This window comes from Zootoca vivipara, chromosome 6 (genome assembly GCF_965207765.1).
Source record: "Zootoca vivipara chromosome 6, rZooViv2.hap1.1, whole genome shotgun sequence".
NCBI lineage: Eukaryota > Metazoa > Chordata > Lepidosauria > Squamata > Lacertidae > Zootoca > Zootoca vivipara.
In genome coordinates this window covers 7,943,464-7,960,544 of record NC_142589.1, presented here as the reverse complement: position 1 = coordinate 7,960,544, position 17,081 = coordinate 7,943,464, and the positions used below count along the sequence as shown (strand labels likewise).

The 17,081-nt window shown below is 47.9% G+C and overlaps 1 protein-coding gene and 1 long non-coding RNA gene across 4 annotated transcripts in view; one reads left to right on the top strand and one right to left on the bottom strand.

Annotated features, from left to right (window-relative positions):
- Positions 1 to 105: 105 nt before the first annotated feature.
- ATP13A2 (ATPase cation transporting 13A2) overlaps positions 106 to 17,081 on the top strand; it is a 29,788-nt gene continuing 12,812 nt past the window's right edge. Inside the window, exons 1-14 of one of the 3 annotated variants that reach the window (XM_035118402.3) lie at positions 106 to 229; positions 5,314 to 5,387; positions 5,912 to 6,079; positions 7,404 to 7,462; positions 8,423 to 8,525; positions 9,593 to 9,672; positions 10,127 to 10,204; positions 11,331 to 11,400; positions 11,795 to 11,929; positions 12,458 to 12,524; positions 13,188 to 13,319; positions 13,427 to 13,594; positions 15,590 to 15,700; positions 16,927 to 16,973. In XM_035118402.3, the coding sequence (XP_034974293.2) occupies positions 220 to 229; positions 5,314 to 5,387; positions 5,912 to 6,079; positions 7,404 to 7,462; positions 8,423 to 8,525; positions 9,593 to 9,672; positions 10,127 to 10,204; positions 11,331 to 11,400; positions 11,795 to 11,929; positions 12,458 to 12,524; positions 13,188 to 13,319; positions 13,427 to 13,594; positions 15,590 to 15,700; positions 16,927 to 16,973 (1,302 nt within the window). In that variant the 5' untranslated portion in view covers positions 106 to 219. Of the gene's footprint in view, positions 230 to 4,555; positions 4,619 to 5,313; positions 5,388 to 5,911; positions 6,080 to 7,403; positions 7,463 to 8,422; positions 8,526 to 9,592; positions 9,673 to 10,126; positions 10,205 to 11,330; positions 11,401 to 11,794; positions 11,930 to 12,457; positions 12,525 to 13,187; positions 13,320 to 13,426; positions 13,595 to 15,589; positions 15,701 to 16,926; positions 16,974 to 17,081 lie in introns of those variants that run through there. The other 2 variants (XM_035118403.3, XM_035118404.3) reach the window with 2 other exon arrangements.
- On the bottom strand, positions 5,213 to 6,622 carry LOC148685238 (uncharacterized). The gene is made up of 2 exons (XR_015950427.1): positions 6,480 to 6,622; positions 5,213 to 5,380 (listed from the first exon to the last, which is right to left on the bottom strand). It is a non-coding gene; the product is annotated as an uncharacterized LOC148685238 (long non-coding RNA).

The following is a 17,081-nucleotide window of genomic DNA, read 5'->3' as shown; positions in this document are numbered from 1 at the left end:
CCTCCTGGTCCCCGATACCGGGGGAGGGAGGCGCCACTTGAGCCCCTGAGGGGAGGAACTACGACTCCCGGCAGCCTTTGCGCTAGGCCCCGCCCCTCCAGCTGGCCGGCCCCGGTCCATCAGCTGCAGCTGCAGCGCGCTCGCGAGCAGCGCGCGGGAAGGAGGCGGCTGCCGCTGCGGCGCTGCTCCACTTCCACTTCCTCCTCGTGGAGGGGGGCCATGAGCTCAGGTGAGCCTCCCGGCGAGGCAGGGAAGGGGGGGGGTCTCGCCCTTTTCCTGGGATTGAGGGGGGCTCCCAGGGCGGCCGGGCCGGGGCGCCGCGGAAGGGAGCAGGTACGGGGCGCTCCTTGCAAGGTCGGCCCAGGAAGGGACAGCTGCTGCTGCTGTTGAGGGGGTCGGTGGGCTCAGCGGAGAGGGGCGCCTGAGCCGAGAAGGGGGGGCACACGGTGAGGCAGTCAGGCGTACTCCCCAACCCCGGACCAGCCTGGGTTGCCCCACGTTTCCCGTAACTGCTGACTTCCCTTTTTCTTTCATCTTCTTTCGCCTCAGTGAGCGATTTTTTTTTAAAAGGGGGAAGGGGAGAAAGGGAAAGTTTCTGAAGTTACGCAAAGTGGGGCTTCCAGGCTGGGAACACCAGTACCGTCACCGGAGCCAAGGACTGAACCGCGGGGGGGGGGAGGTTATAAAGGATGAAGGTTTAAAATATAATCCACAGTTTTTCTATTGGGAGGGGGAGGTTTACATATGGGAGCACAAAGAGCTGCTGGATCAGGCCCAAGGCTCCCCCTCTAGTCTGGTGTTGTTGTTGTTATTATATGCATTTTGTGTTTTATGCCCCACGTTGGGTAAAAGATTCCTGCATTGCAGGGGGTTGTACTAGACGGCGCATGTGATCTCTGAACGAAAGGTGGTATATAAATTTAATAAATAATAATTCAGTAATTGTGTTCCCGCTGTGGCCATTCAGACGCCCCAGTGGCGATTGGCAGGGCCTGAGCATCATCTCCCCACCACCACAAACTTCCCAGCACCTGGAAAGACTGCTGCTTCTGATTCTGGAGGTGAATGCAGCTATCCTGACTATTGTGATTGTTATCCTTCTCTGAGTTGCTTCATCTGAGCACCAGAGTGGTCTGTCCTCTTTTTGATCCTTTTGTTACAGCCTGTAATACACAGACTGGCAGCAACTGCTCCCTGTCCTTCTCTCCCCCCCCCTTCCACCCCATATACCGGCTCCAAATCAGTCTTCTCTAATGGGGAGGCTCCAGTTGCCATTCTGAAGGTGGATGTGGACACCACACAGAGTCCTGCTGAGGCAATGGCAAGTTGGAGTTTGGGGCTTTGGCCCCTCCATTTCCCACCTGGAAGGGCCTCTGGGGCAGTCTCTGCAGGAGAAACATGAGAGAGACTGATTTGTGGAAGATTCTGGGCCATCTTATGCCTTGAGCGGGGTGGAAAGTGGGTCTTGTGACTGGGATTGTGTAAGGCTGCATAGCAGAGAACGTCACAGGGACCATCTTGGCTTGAGGGAGAAAGGGGAAAGAAAGTTGCTTGTGTTGGGCCCAGCTGTGTGTTACAAACTCTGCCCTGGAAAAGAAAATGTGTTGAGGAAATCCTAATTCTGCACCAGTGTTAGAAACTCAGATATGCAAGCTAGGCGTGAAATGGGCCCTTAAACAAAGGTTGCAGTTGGCAAAACAGGGTGTCTACTTGCCATTTTTGACCAAGACGGCTCTAAAGTCTTGTTTTTCAAATGATGGGATGACTGTGAATGCTTCTCAATTAAAAGTCTGGCTAGTTCAGATGACATCCTTAAGCTAGGTTAAGAACTTTGAGGTTTGAAAGAAGAAAAGTCACTTGATCCAGGGACAGCCCACATATCTATTGGCCTGTCCTGACCTCTTTTTCTTAATGGTGACTGCTTCTGCTCAGGCTGCACAGAAAAAGCATTTTGGTTCCAGAAATTCATTCCAAATAAAATATAACTGATATAATTCTACAGTGTATGAAAACAGTCCAGATCCAATGGTGGAGATATCAGGTGCCATCCTGGCTCCCTGGCATCTTCACTTGGCTGCAAGTGGTCAATAGCCAGGTGCAAAATGCGCCTGGCTAATTTCAAACACTGCCTCACTAAGAACTTTCTGTCCCTCTAAAAAAAAGTATGCATGTAGCAAATTGAGGCAAGATGCCCTTGAATCCCTGCCCCCAACTGCTGGGGACCCCATAAAGGCCCTTCACACCAGCACTCAGCAGGACCAGGGGGGCAGGGAAGCACTGAGAGCCCACTGAATGTGGCTTCCTGCCAAAAGCAGCCGGCCCTTTTTAAAAAGCATGTTTCTAGCCAGATCTGCATGACGGAGGCTGCAGAACGTGGCAAGGTTTGGTCAGGCAGTTTTAGAACATCATTTGGGAGGTTTTTTTTAAAAGATATAAATCGTCCTATCTAGAAAAATGACGGAGGATGGTTTTCCCACTGAGGGGTAGTGCCAGGTGAGGAGGAGCCTGGTGGTCGTTATCCTTCTTCAGGTCCGATCTAGCAGTTGAACTAAGTCCATTTCTGTTAGGCATCTCAGAGCTTGCCTGAAGCTGGGGATGAGCCACGTGGGAAAGAAGGGATTTAGAGGAAGAGGTGGTGGCAGTTGTATATCCTGGGGCTGCAAGCAGACAAGGGGCATTTTGAGGATGGGACTGACCTGTGGGTGGTTGATGTGCGGGACCAGAGCACACACAGTCACAGAAAAATCTGCTGTTTTTTAAATGGTTTATGAGCCTCTTGTGAAACTGATACCAGTCTCCCCATCTGTTGGAATACTTGTTTACTTTGTGAAGAGGAGTTGGCAGAAGGGAAGACTTATAAGACTTTTTATCTGCTTATGCTGATTCCTAACTTTGAATCATTTACAAGAATAAAAAAAACCTGACATGTTCATAGTTTTTTGGCTAGAAATCATGGGAAAACTGAAAAACCGGGTAAGCTATTTACTGCTCAGTGGCTTTTCCTCCAGCTTCTTCATCATCATCATCATCATCATTTTTTTTTTGGATGCTATGCTCAAGGTGGCTTATAACATAAAAAGATTTACATAATCACAAACATAAAAGATGTAGTCATAAACAACAAATAAAACAGACCAAAAAGTACACAACCAAATTGAACAGTTTCTACATTAAATCTCAAGAACTAAAAATTAATATCAACAACAGCAACAAAACTCCGCTGAATAATAGTTTGAAGGATTCAAGAGAGGGGAGGAACTGGAGGGAGAGATGTCCTCTGACCATGTTTCAGGGGAGAATATTGATTTTTAAAAAATGATTTCCACCCAAATCTATAATGTGGACATTCCTGAGAATGTGAATCTGCAGCGAGACTTTGCCAATACGTTGGTTGCTTCCAGCTAAAAAATAACAAATGTTAACAAAAAGTATAAAGACTGGAGCCAAACGTCTGGATAATAATGGTTTGTTTATTTAGGAATCTCCTAAAACATAACAACAACCAAAAGTAATTAAAAACCCAGTACAAAAGACAACCAAATGTAGGTTTTGAAACAATAGCAAAAAAAAGAGAGCACCTACACCAGAGACATTTTCACCCAGCTGGAAAAGCTTGTTGAACCAACAACATCTTCAATTGTTTCCTGAAAGTACAAATAGTGAACGCCTGTTGCAGCTCAGCAGGGATTCATAATGTTTTAATAAGATTAATTGGCTGGTAAACAGACACGTGTGTGCGGAGAATCTTCCTGGCTCCGCTCGCCTTTGCAATTCTGCCCCCTGCCCCTACAGCTGGTTGCCTCCTCTTGCTGCAGAGCAGTGTTTCCCAAACTTTGGGTTGCCAGCTGTTTTGGGGCCACAGTTCCCATAATCCCTGACTGTTGGTCCTGTTAGCTAGGGGACGATGGGAGTTGTAGTCCCAAAACACATTTGGGGAAACACAGCTCAGGAGGGGTTTTTTTAGTGCTGAAGAAGAAAAAGGCTGTGACAACCATGGGCCACTTCAGTCCCCTGTTGTGTTCCCACACACCACCAAACTCTGGAGGTGCTCCTGCTTACCTCCATCAGAAGAGGCCATTTCTGAAAGGTCCAAGTGCCCCTGCCAAAGACTCTCCTCCAGACCCCTCCTCCTACCTGCTCTTTCCTCTCTCTCTCTCTCTCTCTCTCTCTCTCTCTCTCTCTCTCTCTCTCTCTCTCTCTCTCTCTCTCTCTCCCTGGTACACATCACTGCCCTGCACCCATCACTGGCTGCCCATTTTGCTCATTGGGAAAACCGGTTTGGTCACTTGGAGCATTTCTGGGTCTGGCTGGAGGCATCTTGCCCGGTCACAGCGTGGCTTTTGGACTGAGCTTCCTGCAACGTGGGTGCGTCAGGTGTGCAAGCTTCCTCGGCAGGGCCAAGCCAGCCAGCCGGCTGTCGACAGCAAATGGCACAGCTGTGTGAAGTGGATAAGCTGTGGAGCAACTTGGTGCTCCCCTGGCCTGGTGCCAGCCTGCTGCTTCCTGCAACTGTGTTTGGGAAAGGGGTGGGGCTGGTGGCGGATAGGTAGCGCAGCCTCGGGTGCAGCTCGGCCACGTCTTCCCTTGGAATAACAGGACAGGACCCCAGGAGAAACAAGTAAGCAGGGATTTGGGGTGGGAAGCAGGTCAGAACCCAGAGAAGGTAAGAGCCTCGAACTGCTTCCCTGTATCCCAGCGGCCTTTTTGCAAGAGGATGAGAGCTGGTGAAAGGCGGAGGTGCTGCTGGGTTCAAGACCGGCTGGAAGGCCAGGCAGCTTCACTCAAGCTCTTCCGCCTTTGTCCCAAGACCCCACCTTCTGAAAGAAGGAGTAATAGTCAATGAATGAATTGGAGAAAATGTGGACTAGCATTGGCTTTGCTGAGAGTTCTCTGAGTAACAGGGTTGACACTTAGGGTGTCTTTGCATGGGCAGAGTATGTGTGATTGGCTGCAAGGGTTTTGCAGGACCTCGGCTGCTCTCCAAGCTAATTGAAATGGGGCTTGCAAGAGCATTGCTCTTCTCCCTCTTCATTCAGATCCACTCATTCTCCTTCATAACTCATTCATTTCACAGCTCTCCCGAGACCTTGGTTCCTTTACCAGGGAGAGGGAGCAGGGGCAGCTTTCAATAAACAAAACAAGCAAGCAAAAATTACATACCGCTTAACAGAATGAAAGACCCCAGAGCAGTCCCGGCTGGGATTTCAACCTACCCTTTGGTCCATAGCCACAGCAGGATGAAGCACCTTTCTGCCTGTGTCCTGCGTTTCGGAACATAATTTTGCACTGATCTCATTCTCTTTCTGATTGCAGACACCAGGAGGCTGCTGGGAGGCCGGCGACTCGGCTACTGCACCCTCAACCAGAGCCCTCCTAATACCTGCATGGTAAGTACAGGGTGGGGGTGGGGGGGTGCCGAAAAAAAAGAGAAAATCAAGGACAGAGCTCATTTGCCTCTGCTGCGTCATTCTTAAAGGTCCTTAAACCCTGATCAACAACAAAGTTTCCTGGAAAGCCACATGGATAAGTGAGGGGAGGAGATGGGGAGGGGAGGAAAGCCGTATAACTGGCCCTTCCCTAAAGGAGGTTTCGTTGCCATGGGAACCGCTTTGCTCTTTTGCCATCAGGCTAGCAACCTGGACAGTCAATTCACATCCCTTCAGATGGCCAGATTTGGCCTGAGGGCCTCCAGTTGCAGTAGAATTCTTTGTGAGCTGCTATCACTGCAATTTAACCAAAATGCCATTTAATTGGGCGAGAGAAGTCATTCCCCATCTCAGGAGGAGGATGCTGGGGTCTCTCTCAAATGCACCTTTCTAAATTGCAAGGGTTCCCCCCCCCCCGGCCGTGTGTGTTTGTGGAGGTCATAATTGGCATGGGCCTAAAATGCCTGTTTTTGTTCCACCCCCAGGAAGTCACAGGCTACCAAAGCAAAACATGGAAGATCATCCTCTGCCACTTTTTCTCTCTGCTGACCGTGGGAATCCCACTGATAGTTTTCCACTGGAAGCCACACCTCAAAGTCCAGGCCAAATGCAGCCGCTGCCCCCTTCATCAAGCTGACTGGGTCGTCATCCGTGTGAGTGGAATTGGTGGGTGGCGAGGGGAGAAGGCTTGGGAGAGAAGGGGCGGTGCGATGGAGCTGGTGTGCAGGCACACTTTTGCCATTTGTACCCCAAATGTCACATATTCAGAAATGATAAAGGGTCCTGGTTATAAGGGAATTAAATATATGAATCCCTGTGGACTGAAGTGTGTGGGTGAATAACAAAAAGAATTGGCTGGGTGCCTAGATTCAAAATGTGGGGCTAGCACACAGAAAGCCCCAGCAGAGTTTAAAATCGTCACAACTTGTGCAGCAGTACAGTGTCAGGAATATAGGTTGTTGGACCCTTTTATCCCATTCATGCTGCTCCCCTTTTTCTACCCCTTTTTCAACGAATAGACCACACAGTTTAAGTTTAAAATGTATTACTTACAGATTCAAAGGTCTGATGTGTATGTTGTTCCATGCAGCTTCAAGGAGAACACCAGCAAAATACTCTTGAGTAGAAAATATAGAATATGGTTCCAAACATGTGCTCTAAGCTTGGGAGCAAGCTTACACATGTCCTCCTTTGTTGGTTTCATGGTGCAGAAAGAGAGAGAAAGGAAGTAGAAAGCTTCATTTCTGAGGGCTCGTGATCTAGTTGAATCTAGGAACACAACTATTGTCTTAACCCCTTCATGTACTAACTAGCCCTATACTTGCTAGCTATGCTTGACTGCAATTTCCCACACTGGTGGCATGCTGCAGGTTGAGCCGTTTGTTCCATGGCGAGATGGTAACCTCCTTTTTGAGGGCCACATTTGAAAACAAACCCTGAAGCCTCAAGGCAGTTCAGTCAGGCTTGTCCAAGTCTTGACCCCTCTCCATGCGGAATGTGGCCCTTGAGGGGATCAACAATTCTGAGCTTCCTTTGTTTGAGGGAGTTGTACCTTGCCTTTCAATAAAAAACCCCAAATTTAAAAAGCACAATAAAGCAGATTTAATCCATGCAATTCAAAAATATTCAAAAAGGTACTAAAACCCGTAGAAAAAACAATTATAAGCAATTCTTCCCTGCCTGTCTGGATATTGAAGAATTTTTTTGTGGGCTGTGAGCTGTGTTTGGTTTGGTGAGTTGCAGATTGATGCACTCCAACATAGGGTTGGACTAAATGACCCTTGAGGTCCCTTCCAACTCTGCCATTCTATGATTTCAGGTGTCTGGGAGGTTTAAAGCTGCAGGAAAGAACTGGCTGGCTGTTTGATCAAGATTAGGGCCAACACTGTTCTCCTTTCCTGTTCTCCTTTCTTTGATTCTGTGAGCCAAACTCTTTCCCCACAGTTGAGCCAAGTGCCCTCTGTGCTTCTCTTCCAGGACCAGTTTGGCCAGTATTTCACAGCTTGTGTCCGAACAGAGCAGATGAGAGAAGGCAGGTGAGTGAGGCGTTGGGGGCCACTCTCGCCTGGTCTTGAATTTGCAGAAGACATGAATGAATCAGAAAGGGGCTGGGGGACATGCAAACTCTTTGTGGGTCGGTGTGCCCCACAATAAGTGTCCAACCTCTGGGCCTTTGGCCTTGCAAATGCAGACCTGAAACGTATAAATGGCATTGCAGCAGTTCCAACTTCCAGTGGGTTCACCCCACCCTGTAAAAGTGGTACCTCTACTTACGAATGTTTCTACTTACGAATGGAGCTCCGTCCGCCATCTTGGATGCGGGTTAGATAGGGTTGCTTCGACTTACGAATTTTTTCTCCCAATGCATTCCTATGGGATTCGACTTACAATTTTTTTCGACTTACGAATGTGCGTTCGGAACGCATTAAATTCGTAAGTAGAGGTACCACTGTAGTCTCATCGCCAAATGGCACCTTTAACCTAGGTTATGGTTGCCACAGTGGAACGTCTAGTTCTCGCCCCTCCTCCAGGATATTATCATCATCATTTCTATTTCTATTTTAAAGAACTAATCTCAAAGTGATTTAAAACAATCAAGGATAAAACAAATTCACGCGTCAAGGAAAATATTTCAGATCCTTGATTAAGTGACGTTTTGCTTTCCCCAGTCGGCAACCTGGCACCCAGAGATCTCCACATGGTGGCAGTTGGACCCATGCCAGTTGCCTGGAGCCTGGCTAATTTCTAACACTGCCTCCCCGTTGAAGCCCGCCCTCAATGCCAGATCCAGGTTGAATGGGGAAGTCATTCAGCCCATACTGAGAGAGGCACACTCTCTTTTGTTACGACTTTGCATGCTTCAGCATGACTGGGACTTGCTCAGGAGAAAATGCATTTGGAGGCTAAACCCTCCTCTTCAAAGAGGATGAGAGTCAAACTGATGGCTAAGTGCTGTGCTGTTTCCTTCGCCCCTTTCCCTCCCTCTTCCTGCAAAGCCTCGAGTACGGAAGAGATGGTGGAGGAGACAGCATCGCTGTGGGTATGTTTGAGGACGAAGATGAAAGTCGAGATACGATTGGGCTCCATCAGAAGGAGGAGGTCAGTTCAGCCCCTTGCATCCCATGAATCCAGAACCTCTCTGTCTGCCTGACCCAGCTGCGTAGGTCACTGGAATACCCCCAAGTCAGGGGCAGAGCGACGGGGGTGTGGTAGGGGCGGTGCACCCCGGGTGCCACCCTAGAAAGGGGTGACAAATCCTGGGCAGCACTCACCGTGGGGCCTGCAGCACACCTGATCCACACATCTCTCCTGTAGGGCAGCTGAGGGGGAGGAGCCCCGCACGCCGTTGGCCCCGCCCCCACTGCCCTGGGCACCCAATCGGTTTGCTCCGCTGCTGCCCCAAGTATCCTCCCAAATTTTCCTGGAACCCTCACCCCCACCTGTGCTGCCTCACAGGCATGGATGTGAGCCAGAGAACTCAGATGGGCTTCCAGGTGCCTCTAGGTTCTAATTTTAAATATGCCCTTATCTCAGCTTGAACCCTGCAAGGTTGTCTATTCTGAGAGCGGCATTGGGAAACTAGAGAGACTTGCCCAAGGCTGCCCCCTGAGATGCCAAAGCTCTCTCAAGGCAACCCCAGTGTTAGAAACTGGGATAGAAAAGCTAGGAGCCAAATGGCTCCTGGGACCTGGGTTGTGGGTGCCAAATCAGAATGTATAAGTCACCTTTTTAAAATATATGTAATTTTTTTGCTGCCGGGTGAATCAGGGAGTCTCAACAGCTGATTCATCCGTCAGCGTGGCAGCAAAAAAGACGTGTCAGACCAGCTAACTGCAGCCAGGCAGGTGGAGATGCTTGGCGCCAAGGGTTGTGCCTGGACATCTTCATCCAGTCGCAAAAGGCTGGTTGCCAGTCGCAAAATGCAACAGGTACCTGGCTAAAACGCTGGCAACCCCTGCCTCTTGACCTGTTTTCTCCTCTGTGCCACTGTATGTGCCCCCTTTGCCCCACCCACTCACCCCCTTTGCATCCATCTCTCTCTTCCGGGTTCCATTTAGGAAAAGGGGAACAATGACATCCCACTCGTACATTGCTAAGCAGACCAGCAGAGCATAAAATGAAGTTTTTAAAAGTAGTAGTAAAACATTTTTAAAAAATCTTTTCAGAAGAACGTCCTTCGCTACTACCAATTTGAAGGTTTGCGCTATGTCTGGATTGAGAAGTGGGGTACCTTCTGCAAGGCCAGGTAAGCCTCTGCCTTCGGGGTGCACCAGTCTGGGAGTGCACTCACTCTCTTGCTGCCAGCAGCTGAAATTGTATAGTTTGCATGGGTCTGTGCAAATATCCCTCGCCCCCAAATTTGATTCCTGCAATTTGTATGTAGCAGGTTTCTCTAGCTTTTCATTTTGCCTCTAGCACGTTCTGTCCCATGACTGGTTGTTTGCCATTGGTTGCCAGAATGCTCTGGAATGTATCCAGCTAAGTAGTACTTCGATTAGACCCATTGGAATTATAGAACCTAAATTAGTTGTGTCCGTTAACTTCAGTGAGTCTGATTTGAGTGAGCCAAGCATTGAATGCAACCCTCTGTAATGTCACAGCAACTTAACCAATGGAACCTCAGGGCTCCGAAATAAGGAAATGCCTGTTTTTAACTGGCAGATACAGGCTGTCTCTTTGTCTCTCTGTGTATTTTGCAGTGTGTTGGATGAAAGCTGGACTTTCTCAGATATCCACCTCTCCCTCTGTGGACTAAGCGCTGAAGAACAAGCTGTCAGGTGAGCGTGAGCAGCACTGATGCCTATCAAAAGGTCATAAAGTTGCCCCATGGCTGCCACCTGTCTTTCGTTTGCCAAACTTCTCTGATTTTTGCTCTGCAGAAATCTGGATTTTACTCTTAATTTTGCACAACTGAGGATCCTGTGAAAACAGCAGATTCTGCCAAAAGGTTCAGAGGCTGTTGGTTCAAATGCCCGCATTCTCTTTTTGCTCCCCACACCAGCAATGAAATGAAAGGGATGGTTAGAGGGATCAATTAATAAAGGCAGATTTATCTTGGCTTGAGTAACACTAATTATTTCTTTGAAATCGCTCCTTAAATCTATGAAATAAGCAATTCACACTTAATGCTCTAATTCAAACACAGGGGCTTTATTTTGTTTTATAGATGTATATTCCACCATGTGTGTGTTGTTGACTCTTATAAAAATGGCTTACAAAATGTCCAAGACTGATGCAAGCTGTAGTCACAATAAAACAACAACTAACTGAACATTTGTCGGCACACGCAATGAAACTCGGCAGAAAAAAGGCTTTCTAAATTCAGAGTGTTCAAAAGGGGTGCTGTGGTGCATTTGAGGGGCTGTTGCCCAAAACTGTTGGATTAAATCTCGCTTTGGGTTTTCCAGCCTTCATAAGATGCGATGCAATGTGTGCATGTTCTCCGTGAGCGCCAACTTTCTCCCTTCGGCTTCTACCCCCCCTTTCCAGTGCTCAAGGCTGCCATCTCTGCTTAGCTGCGTGGTGACTGTCCCACAACTGTGGAACTCGCTTCCGCCGGAGGGACTCTGCAACCCAACCCAAGCCTCTACCTCCTTCAGAAGGGCTGCAAAATCTATTTGATTTGGTTCTCTGTGGCAAGGCCTGAGCTAGGAAGGGGTGTAGATTAGTTTCTTTTGTTTTACTCTTCCATGTGTTTTTTTTTATTATTAAAAATCAGCGCTTTATATCTCTTTGATGTTGATGTTTTCTTGGAGCCTCTCAGCTCCCCCAGCCAGGTAGGGTTGGCTAGAAATGCAAACAGATGCAACCCTCAGCCCAGTCACAGAACATCTGGTGATATTTTGGATCCTGTGCCAAACTGACCTGTGCATTCTCTTCTCTCTTCACCCTCTGCTTGGACAGGAGAAAGATTTATGGGCGGAACCTGATCGATGTACCTGTAAATTCTTACTTCAGGCTGCTGAGAGATGAGGTTTGCCTTTATGGAAAGTCAATTTCACCCTGGTTTGCTGGACATGGGGAGGGGAAGACCTTTTCCTTCCCTGGGAAAATGGGTCCCTAGACTAGACAGGCTGGCAGTGCTCATTTGAATATACTTTTCTGGCCGGGGGTGGGTGTGTCATTTGATAGAGAACGGCCTCCCCTGCCCTTCAGTGGGGCAGAAGCTTAGGTTTTGAGGAAGCTGAGCTCCAGTGTGGTCCACAAAATGCTTTTAGCTGGGGACCATCTGGAGAGGGTTTCCCCCCTGTGCTGACAGCCACCAGCTCACAGACCGCCCCCCACAAGCTTCCTGCAAGTGGCCTTGCATCTTCTGATAAACGTTTTATTAACTCTGCCCTCCCCTTCTGCTGTCCTCCCCACTCCAGGTCTTGAACCCGTTTTACATCTTCCAGATTTTCAGCATTGTCTTGTGGAGCTTTGATGAGTACTATTATTATGCTGCCTGCATCTTCCTCATTTCTGCGGTCTCCATCGGTCTCTCGCTCTACGAGACGAGGAAGGTGGGCTTAGCCTCAGTTGCGCAAAGGCGGGGGGCTTGAGTTGGGTTGCCATACTTTAAATCTGGACACAAAGAGTTGTTGAGCTTCTTTTTGGACAAAGTTGTTGGCAAAATTGACGTTTTTGAGCTGTTTTTAAGGAAAACCGTTCCCGTACGTCCAGTTTTTCCCAGACGTCTTGCCGATTTCCACCCAGACACTGTCTGGGAGATTCTAGATGTATGACAACCCTGTGCTTGAGCCTGGACAGGCAGCCTCAACCCTCAAGCACAGCCCCCTGCAGGGAGGGGGAAGGGGCTGCCAGGCACCGTTGAATGCAGTCTCACCCACCAGTGCCTCTCAGGTGCGGCGTTCCAGTGCTGGGCAGCAGCCGTGCTCCCTTGGCTACAAAGTCCCTTGGCATTACAATAGGCCTGGCACCTCTTGGGCATGTGGGCAGAGCAGGGGACTCCCATTGAGCTCCAGAGTGAGGTCTGGCGGCTGGTACTAGTCCTGCCCTTCCTGACGCTTGGTCACGCTTGGTCCCTGCAGCAAAGCATCACCCTGCAGAAGATGGTGAAGATGGCCGTCAACCTGCAAATCCGCAGAGCCTCCGGAGGTAAGTGAGCAGCCGTCGACAGCTCCCCCCGTCCTTGAGGCTGCTCCCCCTTGGCCCTTGGGAAGGGAATTCTTCCATGTTCAGCTCGCTCTCCTTGGCCTTGACCACCCACTTCCTTTGCTCGCCTCGGCCTGTAAACAAGTTTTGCCATTCGCTCTGCTTTCCTTGGGTTGCCTCTGTTTTATATTTGGTTGAGTTCCTCTCTGTTTCGTTTCATTCCTCGGCAACGTTTTAATCTGACGTTTGCTCTTGTGTCGAGTTTGGGCTTTCCCATCTCTTGGGATGCCTTCCGGTGGTTTCCGCGCTGCGAGAAGTGAGGTTACAGGGAACCAGGCAGAGGGCCTTCTCAGGAGTGGCGCCCACCCTGTGGAACGCCCTTCCATCAAATGTCAAGGAAATAAACAACTATCTGACTGTTAGAAGACATCTGAAGGCAGCCCGGTTTAGAGAAGTTTTTAATGTTTGATGTTTTATCACATTATTATTATTATTATGCCAATGGCAAAAAAGCAGGAGAGGACCTGACCTTTCTAGAAATTAGCTCTAGTTGTAGCCTCCCCCCCCCTTTCTTGTTCTTTTTAAAACTTCTGAGAACTCCTGCCTTATTCCTTCCCGGAGAGGTGTGACCCGTTTTCTCTTTTGGTGGCTGGTGGTGTTGAACAGAGATGGTGACAGTGAGCTCCATGGACCTGGTGCCCGGCGACTGCATTGTTGTGCCCCTGGATGGAATTCAGGTCCCGTGCGATGCCGCCTTGCTGACAGGCGAGTGCCTGGTGAACGAGAGCATGTTGACCGGTGAGGACAGAGCAGGGTTCTGGCTGGGGGATGAGCTGCTTTAGGGCCTGCCACGGGGCTTGGCTGGGTGTTGACCGTTCATCCTCAGCGGGCCTCTTTCCCTCCAGGTGAGAGCATCCCAGTGATGAAGACCTCTTTGCCCGAAGGCCCCCAAGCGACCAGCACTGTCTATTCCCCTGAGGAACACAAGCGCCACACGCTGTTCTGCGGAACGCAGGTCATCCAGGCAAGACCCTACGTGGGCCCAGAGGTTCTGGCAGTGGTCACTCGCACAGGTCAGCTTAATGAAGCGCAGAGTTGATTTGATTTAAATCACTAGTCAGTAAGACTTGATTTAAATATTTTTTTTTACAGAAAGACTCATTCTTGCTGGTATAATCTTAATACAATCATACCTTGTGTTGTGTTAGGTCAGGCATCCCCAAACTGCGGCCCTCCAGATGTTTTGGCCTACAACTCCCATGATCCCTAGCTAAGAGGACCAGTGGTCAGGGATGGTGGGAATTGTAGTCCAAAACATCTGGAGGGCCGAAGTTTGGGGATGCCTGCGTTAGGTTCATGTTGTGTCTTTTCGGCTTGCGAACGCGGCAAACCTGGATGTGTATACTTCTGGGTTTTGGCACACACGCAGAAGTGTTCTACGCGCTTCACACATGCACAGAAGCGCTCTATCATACTCCGCGCTTGCGCAGAAGCGCCACTCTGGTTGCAGAATTTCAGGGTGCGAATGGCACCCCGGAACAGATTGTGTCCGCAACTAGAGGTACCACTGTATTTACAACCAGATGAAGGTTTCATTTTTGGAATAATAAACAATTTTCAGAGTAGTTTTTACAGTTCTATCAAAAATTACTGATTTGGTTATACTATTAGAAGTACATAGACAGATAATTATGAAATTATTGTGAGGTTTAATAAGTTAACATTTGGACAACTTTTCTGCTGTACTTTATTGGAAGGAGAAAAACAATAATTTCCTTAATAACAATTTAAGCAATTTATTTAACTAAAACAATAACATTATACCATATGTATCCGTGTTTGTTAACTGATGTGGTTAAACAATTTTTTTTAAAACACACCCCCTTAGACTTAAACTTAAAACTTAAAACATATGCTTATTTCCTGATGAATAGCCTTTGGACTGTAATGTAACTTAAATAGAAAACTATCTTTAGAAAGATTTTTCCTCCAAAAGCATTTTATTTTTAAAATCCGATCTACCGGTAAATAAAAAAATCCTATCTAAAAAAAAACCAAAACTGATTTAAATTAAAAAATCTGATTTTTTATCTTTTTTAAAAAAAAATCTGTTGTTTTTTTAAATAAAAACAAACAAACATTGATTTTTATCCACCCTGATGAAGTGGGATGTCCCCCCCCCCCTTTTTGTCCCTTAGCTGAAGGTGTTGAGCTTCTTTTGGAGAGCAATCTGCTCAGCAACCCCCTGTGTTCCTGGAGTGTCCTTATTCTCCTGTGGCTGAGATGGCATTTTCTGAAACTGCAGCCTCATGGTCAATAATAATAATAATAATAATAATAATAATAATAATAATAATATATTTATGCCCTGCCCATCTGGCATACCCTCCAACTCCCGGATTGAAAAATCCGGGATCAATGGTGGCGTGACACTGGAAGTCGCTTCTACGCGGTGGCGGCACGGCACCGGAAGTCACTTCTACACATGTCCAGACATGCGTAGAAGCGACTTCTGGTGCCGGGCTGCCCGTGTCTGCATGTCTGGGCACCACAAATCGCTTCTGTGCATGTCCAGACATGCACAGACAGCCGGGAGCCAGGACATGGCCACCGGCAGGAGCTTTACGGGATATTTACGGGATATAATCAATTCGGGATAACAGCTGGAAACGGTAACAAAATACGGGGGTTTCCCGCGAAAAACGGGAGACTTGGCAGCTATGCTATCTGGCTGGGTTTCCACTCAAAATATTAAAATACAATGGTCTGTTAAACATTAAAAGCTTCCCTAAACAGGGCTGCCTTCAGATGTCTTCTAAAAGTCTGGCAGGTGTGTCTATGCCCCCTGCACACTCCCAAGGGAAGAAGGCCCCCAGGGCAAAGCGATTTTGAGCCTGCAGTGAGGGCTCCCTGCCCATGGGTTGGCTCTGCTGCCTGCCAGAGACCTGGAGCTGTAGATGCTAGTTTGATCCCTCGAAGTTTGCTGCTGCTGCTGCACTTTGGACTTTTCCCTCGGCGTGTTTTTGGGTTCTGCCTGCCTCACCCCCTTCCCCCCTCTCTCTCGCCAGGCTTTTACACAGCCAAAGGAGACCTCATCAGCTCCATCCTTCACCCCAAGCCACTCAGCTTTCGGTTTTATAAAGACGCATGGAAGTTTGTTGGTTTCCTCACGGTCCTGGGTAAGTTTGTGAAGATGTCAGCCCGCTGTTTGGCAGCCATGAAAAAAGCAAACTTCATGCCCCAGGGATCGTGTGGGGGAAAAAAACGAGGGGAAAAAACCTGCTAGTGTCATAATGCCGCAAATCTATGGTGTGGTTGCCTTAGGAGTCCGGTCTGCAGTTCTGGTAACCCCGCACCTAACAAAGGAGACTGTAACAGTAAGAGCTGTTCAACAGTGGAATTTGCTGCCAAGGAGTGTGGTGGAGTCTCCTCCTTTGGATGTCTTTAAGCAGAGGCTTGACAGGCATATGTCAAGAATGCTTTGATGGTGTTTCCTGCTTGGCAGGGGGTTGGACTGGATGGCCCTTGTGGTCTCTTCCAACTCTATGATTCTACTGTTGGAAAAGGTTCCGAAAAGGGCATGAGGAAAGGTTGCGATGTTTGGGGACGTTTTAGTTTAGGGAAAAGGTGAGTAAGAGGTGCTGTGATAGGAAATTTATAAAATTATGCATAGCATAGTATTGGGAAATGATACATAATGAATTGGGGGGGAAATGTTCAAAAGTACTTTCTCCCAAAAAAAAAAAAAACTCCAACAAAAAAAACAAACCCAGAGTCCTTTCTGTTGGGGATAATCCAGACTGAAATTCCCAGGTGTCAGAAAAGGTTATTTATGTATGCCCATGTTTTGTTAGCCCCCAAATGGAAAATGAGCGAGGTCCCAACCTAAGTAGAATGGCACCTTAAGTCGACGGAATATGCGCAGCTTGCAGACTTAACATATAGAATAAAGAGAACGAGAAGAACATACGTTTAGAGAAGACTGGAAAGCGTTTATTGAATATATGGGGAATAACTGTGGTACAGCTGAAAACGCGGGCAGCGTTAAGATAAATTCAACGGTGTAAATAAGTTTTGATGGATGTAATGATGGAATACTGAATGGTATGGTTTTTGTAAAATATGTAGGGATTTATGATATGCAAAATGAATCATGGAAAGAGAAGAAGGGAGGTCATTGATATCTTAAAGATGTAAAAATGAGTACTTCAAATTGTACAAACAGAAAACCTAATAAAAACTATATAAATAAATAAATAAAATTATGCACAGCATGCAGAAATGTGGATAGGAAAAAAGATTTCCTTCCTTTCTCCTAATGCTAGAATTCAGGGTTACTGTGGGATTATTCCCCATTGTGGGTTTGTGACAGTCAAATCTCCTTTCTCTCTCCTTCGTCCTCCAGCTGCTATTGGTACTGGCTACAGCATCTACATCTTATACCGAAACCAGGTCAGTGAAGTTTCATGGGGGGGGGGTTCTGAGCCCCCCGTCCTGCACTCCTATTCCCCAAATAGGAGGTGCTTCTCACAACTTAAGAGAGTTGCACCTGATAGTTGT